At 39.4% G+C, this 10,847-nt stretch overlaps 1 protein-coding gene across 1 annotated transcript; it reads left to right on the plus strand.

Moving 5' to 3' along the window:
• The first annotated feature begins 1,465 nt into the window (after window positions 1-1,465).
• Window positions 1,466-2,674, plus strand: LOC110338342 (formyl peptide receptor-related sequence 1). Its single transcript, XM_021221669.1, has one exon. The coding sequence runs from the start codon at window positions 1,471-1,473 to the stop codon at window positions 2,524-2,526; it is 1,056 nt and encodes a 351-aa protein (XP_021077328.1). The 5' UTR covers window positions 1,466-1,470; the 3' UTR covers window positions 2,527-2,674.
• Window positions 2,675-10,847: the final 8,173 nt, after the last annotated feature.

A 10,847-nucleotide genomic window follows, 5' to 3' on the forward strand; every position in this document is an offset into this window, starting at 1 on the left:
AGGAATTCTACTTCTAGTGTTATCATCCAAAATTGTATCAAGTGCATGAATCTATTAATACCTTAAGCAGCAGTGAAGATTCGAGATACTCTCTAGTCTGAATAGGAATTACACACAGAAGTAGATGGCAGGACAACTTATATCAATAAAACTGTGGTTTACCTAGTAGAGAACAAGTGATCAGATTCTGTGGGAAGGGCACAGGATACATTCAGCAACATCTGTCACATTTGGTATCTTAGGAGGACTCAGATGCAGCTAGATTAAAGTCTGTCCTATCACTATTTAGGTAGCTTTCTGGGTCATATTTTCTCTAAACCTCATTCTAGTCTTACAAAAATGAGAAATAATGAACCTTTTAGGTTTTGTATAGGTCAATCTAAGTTCCATATATAATAATTACAGAATGCATCTTTTCTCAGAAGTCCACAATCTTCACAAAAATTCAATAAATATTACCCTCTAACCCACACAACACTAAACTGTGTGGTCATGTGTACTTTTGTAGACCAGGGTGTGAGGAACTTCTTTTCAAGCAAGGAAAATTGATGACACTAGATTGAATATAGAGATGGTACCTACCTGTCACTGTGTCCAGTTATTTCCAGAATTTTCCTTCATGTTTAAGCATTCTTTATGCTGCAGTTAGGGTCTTTCTACTGTATAAGAAACCAAGATACCAAGAAGCATCACCAGTAATTATACTTATACATTATCAAAGATTGCATGTGATGATAGTTTTATTATAATATCCTCTAAACTGTGGTGATTTTAACCTCCTATCTTTATAAAATATCAAGAGGATCATGGTAATCAATACTCAAAAACAGCATCTAGTCTACCACAAGTTTGAGGGATTAAGGGTCATCTTATTTCCATATGTATACCACTCACCTCATAAATATTCACAAAAACTGTCTTCAAAACCTAGAGTACAGCATATGATGGTCTGTTATTTATTCTTTGGGTCATGCTACTGAATATCTCTTTGTCTGTCTGTCTGTCTGTGTCTTTTCTTCTCTCTCTGGAGTTTATAGTTCATTGCTTTGCTAAAATTTTTTTTGATTAATCTTTTGTCATCTTTCCTCTGAATTATTTCTCTTGTGAACATGAGAACTGATGAAAAGCCTTCACCAAAGGATAGTCTACTGATTCCACCACTTTCATTGATTTGTTAAATTCCTGTCACCCACGTTTTGCTGCCTTTTCACACTCAGTTCATTGTCACTGCAGGGACATGAAGGCTTATTATATTTTTGATAATCAGTCTGAAAATCTTTAATTGTTTTAGGAATAAGCGGAATATGGAGAGCTATGCTATCCAAGAAAGGCATCCAGTAAAAAGCTAGTTTTGGAACATTACTGGTAAAATGGTTTTCCTCTGGTGGTGAACTTTCAAAAAGGGGTCATGTCAGAGGGAGACACATCTGAGAAATTGTTATTGTTTACTTTTTTTCAGGTGCAGTTAAAATGGAAACCAATTACTCTATCCCTCTGAATGGAACAGATGTGGTGGTATATGATTCTACCATCTCCAGGGTTCTGTTGATCTTCTCAATGGTGGTTGTCTCCATCACTTTTTTCCTCGGTGTGTTGGGCAATGGGCTAGTGATCTGGGTAGCTGGATTCCAGATGGCACACACTGTCACAACTATCTGTTATCTTAATCTAGCATTGGCTGACTTCTCTTTCACAGTGACTCTACCATTTCTTCTCATCTCAATGGCTATGAAAGAAAAATGGCCTTTTGGCTGGTTCCTGTGTAAATTAGTTCACATTGCGGTAGATGTAAACCTGTTTGGAAGTGTCTTCTTGATTGCTGTCATTGCCTTGGACCGCTGTATTTGTGTCCTGCATCCAGTCTGGGCTCAGAACCACCGCACTGTGAGCCTGGCTAGGAAGGTGGTTGTTGGGCCCTGGATTTTTGCTCTGATTCTCACTTTGCCCCTTTTCCTCTTCTTGACTACAGTTAGAGATCCTAGAGGGGATGTGCACTGTATATTTAGTTTTGTATCCTGGGGCAACTCTGTTGAGGAAAGGTTGAACACAGCTATCACTTTTGTAACAACTAGAGGGATCATCAGGTTCATTATTGGCTTCAGCATGCCCATGTCCATTGTTGCCATCTGCTATGGACTCATCACTACCAAGATCCACAAAAAAGCCATTGTTAATTCCAGCTGTCCTTTACGAGTTCTTACAGCAGTTGTGGTTTCCTTCTTTATCTGTTGGTTTCCTTTTCAATTGGTTGCCCTTTTAGGCACAGTCTGGCTCAAAGAGATGCTGTTTAGTGGTAGTTATAAAATTCTTGGCAGGTTGGTTAATCCAACCAGCTCATTGGCCTTTTTCAATAGCTGCCTCAATCCAATTCTCTATGTTTTCATGGGCCAGGACTTTCAAGAAAGACTGATTCATTCCCTGTCTTCTCGTCTGCAGAGAGCCCTGAGTGAGGACTCTTGTCATATCAGTGATACAAGAGCCAATTTGGCTTCACTTCCTGAAGACATTGAGATAAAGGCAATATGAGGAGGGGGCTGTGGGATGCTTTTTGTCCCACCTTAGTCCCATTCCACTTTTGTTTTACCTTATGCTGTGACAAGAACATTATTAATCTGAAACAGTACTTCTCTGTTCCCTGAATATGGGAAAAGAAGTAAAAGTCAAAGAGGTCTAGAATATTCAGAGGGTATGAAAACTTAGAACATGGAGTCTATATATACAGCAATTGGGAAGGCCTCAGACTCACTGGGTTAGGATTTTCAGGTGACGTTGGTTGTAGGAAGAGTGATGGTATTACTGTAAGGAACTCATTATCTATGATCTCTTAAGAAGCTCTAAAATTCATTGGTCCTCCAAAATGACAAGTCAAAGAATGGTTTTGTATTCATTCCTCTGTTGAAGGACATCTGGGTTCTTTCCAGCTTCTGACTATTATAAATAAGGCTGCTATGAACATAGTGGAACAAGTTTTCTGAGGAGCTGTCAGACAGATTTCCAGAGTGGTTGTACAAGCTTGCAATCCCACCATTAATGGAGGAGTGTTCCTCTTTCTCCACATCCTCACCAGCATCTGCTGTCCCCTGAATTTTTGATCTTCGCCATTCTGACTGGTATGAGATGGAATCTCAAGGTTGTTTTGATTTGCAGTTCCCTGATGATTAAGGATGTTGAACATTTTTTTCAGGTGCTTCTCAGCCATTCGAAAATGCTCAGTAGAGAATTCTTTGTTTAGTACTATGCCCCATTTTTTTCTTCTCTATCTTTTTTTGAGATTTTAACATAATCACATCATTTACTTCCTCCTTTTTCATTTTCCAAAATTTCCATATACTCCTGTTTTTTTTTTTCCAAATCCATGGTGTCTTTTTAAGGTTTTTGATTAATTGTTACATACGTGTAGTGTGAATTAATTTACTTTCTATTGTGAATACAGCCACAATAAACATGGATGAACAGGTGTCTATGATAGGCTATTGTGTCTTTTGGGTACATGACCATGAGTGGAATAACTATGTATAAATTTTGTTCGTTGTTTTTGTTCTTTCTTTCTTTCTTTCTTTCTTTCTTTCTTTCTTTCTTTCTTTCTTTCTTTCTTTCTTTCTTTCTAAGATAGGTGCATTAAAGGAGTCCCCTTTCCTTTGCCTGTAATCAGGGTACTTTAATAAAGGGAACCCATGTGTATAGAAGCAGATGGTTTCCAATCTTGAATCTAGTAGGAGATGGAGACATCAAAGACACAAAAACTAAAGCCTCAGGGTGCTTTAATTTGTTTCACATGTAGAGGTAAAGTAACTTAGTGGATTCTGTCTGCCATCTGGTGGTTATTTAGACACAAAGCAAGAAAGCAAGTCAGCCTTTCTGTCAGGTCTTTTCTTTCTTTCTTTCTTTCTTTCTTTCTTTCTTTCTTTCTTTCTTTCTAACCTATTTTATTAGATATTTTCTTCATTTACATTTCTCAAATGCTATCCCCAATGTCCCTTATACCCTCCCCCACCCTGCTTCCCTGCCCACCCAATCCCACTTCTTGGCCCTGGCATTCCCCTGTATGGGGTATATAAAGTTTGCAAAACCAAGGGGCATCCATCTGTCAGGTCTTAAAACCACTTTTTCTCCCTTTCTAGTGCCCTCTGCTGAATTCCTAAGTGTAACTACACAAGGAAATGTGATTGACTAAACCAAGAAATGCCTATCTCTTTAGAAGGTACATTTAGGGTTGGCTTCTTGTTTCACCCACCCCAAGACAAGCACTATTCTGTATTTTAAAAGAAGCCTTCCCAGAGATTCATCATCTTGAACCTATGCTGGGCTTCTCTCACATACCTAGCTCTTCTGTCTCTTGCCTAACTCCATATTCCACAAGAGTTATGGTTTCTCAGAGGCTGAAGCACAACAGATGCTTCAGGGAAAATAAAAGCACTGGAAAGACCCTTTTCCTTTACCCTCGTAAACTTTTTTCAACCATTGGTGAGGATACTGAAGCATAGGGGATGCAATTAAAAAATCTGGTTCTTTGTCCTGAATGTGTAGCTCAGTTGAAAGAATGCTCAGCATGTATGTTGCCCTGTGTTCAATTTCTACTACTGTACAGTTCCAGGCTGTAATTCAGGAGTCAGTAGATAAAGGAAGGAGAATCACATCAAACTTCAGATATTTTTCACAACCACTGAGTCAGGTGGCTTGGTATTTTGGAGAATCAGTTATGGCATCATATAGATTTCAGTACTTCTCTGAGCTAGATAAATGTCCTTTGACATTTACTACAGCATCTACTCTGTGGTACTGCCTCTCCTTTTTGAACTATTCATAGGTCTAGAAATGAAGGAGCAAAAGCTGACCATTAGCTTTTTGTACCCACTAGTAAAATACTCACTTCTCATCTCCATGAACTTATTCTCTGTTGGTGTAGTGGTCTCTGTTATTAAGAAGGAAATATCTCATTCCTTCTTCCTATATTACCACTTTTTAGCATTTAGTTATTTCAAGCAGCATTCCATACTTTCTTGCATTGTTTTTCTCTCTAAATCTCTTTCAATAAGGTCTTTCTGTGCTTCCTCTTTTGGCTTTGAACTCCTGTGATCAAGCCATTTTCCTGACAAACTACCCTCATAGGGACTACAGGAGTAATCTACCATGCCCAGTGATAGTGCATAACTCTGGACTCCACTTGTCTCTGAATCTGGAGCTACAGGACTGTGCTCCGGAACTAGCAGGTGTGATTTATCCTGTTCACACTGTTACTATATGGTGGAGAAGGTAGAACACATTTATAATGTAGGATACCTCTCAGGGCATGTCATGATGACTTTATATTTTCATTTACACCATGATAAATGTGTAAGAATTCAAGTCAGGCAGATCTGCTAGTTGCTTAGACTTTCTAGCAATTCAGGTTTTCCTTATCCATCTTGGGCCAAACTTATAAATATCTGTGGAAAAGTGAGATATGAAATTTGAAAATGAGCAGATCAATTATAAATAAGGACCTATACACATGGGACTAGCTACATTTACCAGTGATTTTAAAGAAATATTTCTTCTTTCTATTTTGCAGACATATTTATGTGTGTCAAATATTTTTATTTTTTTTCACTTTGTCTCCTTAATACCATAAATGTTGTAAGAAGAATAACATAGATATCAGGCAATTTTATATGCATTTATATTTGAGAATAGCAAAGGCAATTGTAATTGTCAATAGGACTTTTTATTTACTTCTGGATAAAAGATCAGTGGATTCATTTGATTGTATGGAGGTGGAGGTATAAATGGATATTATCTTTTTAAATAAAATTAAAAATTTAAATATGTAATATATAAATTATATTAAAATATGATTTACAAGGATGTATATAGGTATGAAATTGAGAAGAGTAGATGGGAATGGTTAGACTTTTGTGTAAGTGTTCTAGAATACAGTAAATGAGCAAGAATTATCCGAGATCTTTACATTCTTTCATTTCTATCAACCCTATCAATCTGACTTAAAGAAAACTATTTTTTTTTATTATTTTCTTTATTTACATTTCAAATGCTATCCCGAAAGTTCCCTATACCCTTCCCCCACCTCTGCTCTCCTACCCACCGACTCCCACTTCTTGGCCCTGGCCTTCCCCTGTGCTGGGTCATATAAAGTAAGAAAACTATTTTTAATGGTCTGGTTACACCAGAACCAATCAGTTGTGAGTGGTTTGTATGAATATGAAGAAGAATCTCTGGACTGAACTATTGGTAAGACACTTTTATAAAGTGCTTGAGGCCTTGTCCTATAGGGTTCTGTTGATGTGATAAAACACCATGACCATAAGAGCCTCCAGAGAGAAAGGGCTTGTATTATCTTACACTTGTAGATAAAAGGCCATCATTGAGAGAAATCAGGGAAGGAACTCAAATATGGCAGAAATTGAAGCTGAAGCAATGGATGAATGCTTCATCCTGGCTTTTTCTCCATCGCGCACTGAGCCTGATTTCTTATATCACTCAGGAGCATCAAACCAGAGGTGAGCTGTGAGCTATGTTCTCCCACATCAGTATAAACTCAAGAAAATGCTCCATATATTTGCCTACAAGCTCATTTTATGGAGGCATATATAGAGTTTAATGATTAAAACTTGTGTCAACAGAAAACAAATATAGTACTACTGGATTGAAGAGCTAACTCAGTGTTTAAGAGCAGCTGTTTCTCGTTCAGAGGACCTGGGTCACTTATCCACAGTTCCTCGTCCAGCTGCACTTAAGAATTCAGTGCATGGGCAGAACACCCAGAGGAAAGAAGTTTTCTGTCCTCTCTATCAGTTCCTGTAGTTAAATGATTTCTGTTTTGGTGTTTTGTGTCTTAACAGCCATAATATGGCACACAGTATCCAATAGGTTGCTTTGCATCTGCATGTAAGACAAATTTCAAAACCCTGGAGCAAACCATGCCAGGGATGCTTGTTTGTGTATTTTTAAAACTTTTTAGTTGACTCTTTGTGAATTACACATCATGCACCCTAGCCCAGCTCATTTATTCATTGCCTTGTATCTGTGCTCCACCTTTGTAACACCCACAAGGATCAAAAACGCCACACATACAAAGAAGCAAAAAAATAAGCCAACCAAAACAAAAACCAGAACATAAAAAAATCTCATTGTGGAAGGTGTAGTCGGTCAGAGTGTGTCCATTTAGTATATCTCTCTGTCAACACATCTCTTGCAAATGCTCATTGCTATGAATCATTGCTCTGCTTTGATATCTCTAGCTGTTGTGACAATGTTAACATTGGGCACACAGCAGTACTCCTTCTGTGTCTCATGTTCTCATCATCTCCTGTGTCAGGGAGATCCTATAGCTTTGCATAATCAAGACTGGCCTCATTGTACATCCCAATAGTTCATAGATGATAAAGATTGTCAAGAGCCATCTAGGAGAGACTAAGGCTAGCAAGTGACTGGAGATGGCCCACCATTTTAGCATGGTCTGCGATAGATGAGCTCTGAGTGGCAAATTATCAAGAGATTTCATCTAAGAATTGCTTCCTGCAGCTGATATGACTTTCCTGTCCCTGTTTCAAAGCCTAAGAATTCACCCTAATAAACAAATTTCTTGCAATTCAACATAAATACGAACCTTTATGGGTTAATATTGTTTAGAATAATTAATTATTTTATAGAGTTCCTGATATGATTTTTGGAAGAAATGGTTTTAGTTGTTTTGCCAGAAAGAAGGGAAAATGTACAATAGAATGTCCCCATTCCTCACAAAATAGAAAGTAAAGGCTGCATAATAATGAATGCAGTGAACTTTCATAACTATAATAAAATGACAAATATGCTTAGGACAAATTTGTGATCAAGAAAAACCTTTCATTCTAGGTTAGGTCCAAGGATAAAGACCACAGGTGTGCACTATGATGAAATGAGGCCATGTGAAACTGTCATTTTGAAATTATAATGAGTTTATAGAATGAAACACTGCTTTGAACTTACTATTAATATCCTTCAGTAACTCCCTTTTTGTGTAACTTTTTATCTATGAGGAAATTTTCTAAAACTTTTTTCTATAAAAAGGGTAAAAATAAAAATAAAATGGTAGCTTGGGGGCATTTTCTCTATCCATCCATGCATGAATGGATTCATCCATCCAAATGTATATATGTGTTATTTGGGGCTCAGCCCCATATCTACCCTATCTATCTATCTATCTATCTATCTATCATCTATATATCTTCTATCTCTTTGTCTATACGTATGTGTGTAGGTACATGTATATATATATATATATATATATATATATATATATATATATATAACATGTACAAATACTTGTGGAGTTCATTGAGACTGGTAGCTGGGCCCAACCAAAATTTATGGGTGTACGAGTGGGTGTCTGTGTCTGTGTCTGTGCATATTTGCCTGTTTAGAGGATTTTATTTCTTTTGTTTTCTTTTCTCTCTGGTTCTCAAAGAGTTAATAAGTTTGAAACCTGTCTCCTGGCCAGTGAGAGGTCCTTGAGCCAGAGAGGAAGAAAACCAGTACTTATCAGCAGAAATATTAAGACAGTTACAGAGTAAGAGACCAACACTTATTTAAATATAACTGATAAGATTATAAGGCCAGGGATTATCATACCTTGGCTTTAGTCCAGTGCTCTGTCCTGCCTAGTACTATTTCGAAAAGACACTAATAGTATATTTTGGGGAAGACCAAAAATGAAGAACCATGGATCTAGGCCTGGGTACTAGCTGAGCTGATCAGTATGCTGAGTCTCCCTTATCTGCACAACCAAGGGAGCTTTCCAGCACTACTACGTCTAGACCATCCAATGTCACCATCAGTAGAAGGCAGCATTTGCTCATGCCCTTCCTTGGAGCAGGCTCACTCACACCAACACCTCTAAAGCCAGCTCCACTGTGCTGCCCAAATGAGGCCCTGGGGCCATTCTGTGATGTGCTGCAGCCTGCTAAGGTCTGAGCCACCTCTTAAGCCCTCACACCTTTGAGTCTGGCTCACTCTTGCCTTTGTTGTCAAGGCTCCACTGTGTTGCCCAGGTAGGTTCAGGGAACTCTGTTCTGAGCGCTACTGCCTGCTCTCATACCTACCCAGGGAACAGCTCTGTAGCAAGTGAGAGGTGAGAATAGGAGGGCATCACCTCTGTTGTGCCACTCAATGGGAAACAAGTGATGGGGTCAGCTTTCACACATTCACATCCTTGTATTGGTTTACCCACACCACCACCACCACTAAGAACAGCTCCAATGTGCTGCCTGGGTAATGTGAACTTCCTGCTCTTCTGAGTGGTACTATATGTGAGAGGTGGTACCACCTCTCCAGAGTACCATAGCAACGAGGGGTGGGGTCAGTTCTGCACAGCCCTTGTACAATCACATTGTCCCAGATCACCGGCATCCCCATGTTCTCGATGGTAATATGAGCCATGGACAATTTCCCAGCCTGCTGCTGAGCCAGGAACCAGACATGAGCCTCAGTAGCAGTTTGGGTTGAGATCTCACCATAGTCCCAGGTGACTCCACTCACAACAGGCTAATCCTCTTCACCCTTGAATCTCCAGTTTCATCTCTCCTCATAATGCTTGAGGTACTCTGCCTCTCTTTCTCTATGTTCTGTCCACCACATACATTTTGATGGGTCCTACTGTAGGCTGGGCACACAGCTGGTGGGTCTCTGGGTGACCAACGCTGGCTGCAGTGGATGGTATGGCAGCAATGGGACCTCTAGGTGTGCACAGCCCTCCTGTGTGGCAAGGCAGTGGGCAGGTGTGTGGACATGGCAGCATACAGGTCTCACTCTGTATTTGTCAACAATAAAAATAGACATCATGACACATCCTGCCAGGAGAGATCTGGTACCAGAGGAGTGCTCACTCCTAATCTCAGAGGTAATATCACCACTTTCACTCCAACAACTGTCCAAAGCAAGACCTGCCAGGAACACACAGGGCACAGGAATAGCAGAGCAGCTGGATCCTTCCTGTTTCCATCTTTGCTCCAAACCTAAGGTTGTCCCACAGACCTTCATATACAAATTCGACCCATGAGAGAGCTGGTCTCCCTAGGAGTTCTGACATACATAAGATCACAGGCTCACAGGCCCGAAGAAGGGACAAACTCCAGTCAGACAGCAAGACCAATACAACGGAGATAACCAATGGCAAGAGGCAAGCACAAGAACCTAAGCAACAAAACCCAAGGCTATTTGGCATCAGCACAACCCAGTTCTCCCACCACAGCAAGTCCTGGATACCTCAATACATCAGAAAAGCAAGATTCAGATTTAAAATCACAAGTCAGGATGATGATAGAGAACTTGAACAAGGACATAAATAACTCCCTTAAAGAAATACAGGAGAACACAGGTAAACAGCTAGAAGCTCTTAGGAAACACAAATCCCTTAAATAATTACAGGAAAACACAATCAAACAGGTGAAGGGAATGAACAAAACCATCCAAGATCTATAAAAGAAATCACAAAGGGAGACGACACTGAAGTTAGAAAACCTAGGAAAAGATCAAGAGTCATAGATGCAAGCATCACCAACAGTATACAGGAGATAGAAGAGGTGTAGAAGATACCATAGAAAACATTGACAAAACAGTCAAAGAAAGTACAAAAATCAAAATGCTCCTAACCCAAAACATCCAGGAAATCAAGGATACAATGAGAAGATGAAACCTAAGGATAATAGGTATAGAAGAGAATAAAGATTTCCAACTTAGAAGGCCATTAAATATCTTCAACAAAATTATAGAAGAAAAATTCCCTAACTTAAGAAAGCGATTCCCGTGGGGAGAGAGCGGACTGGAGAGGGGACCCGCAGCTGGACCCGATTGTCCTGCGCCTCTCCTGCCCA

Source organism: Mus pahari, chromosome 21 (assembly GCF_900095145.1).
Source record: "Mus pahari chromosome 21, PAHARI_EIJ_v1.1, whole genome shotgun sequence".
NCBI classification, from domain to species: Eukaryota; Metazoa; Chordata; class Mammalia; order Rodentia; family Muridae; genus Mus; species Mus pahari.

Coding starts and splice junctions, on each gene's coding strand:
- LOC110338342 (XM_021221669.1), top strand. CDS start 1,471: ATGGAAACCAATTACTCTATCCCTCTGAATGGAACAGATGTGGTGGTA.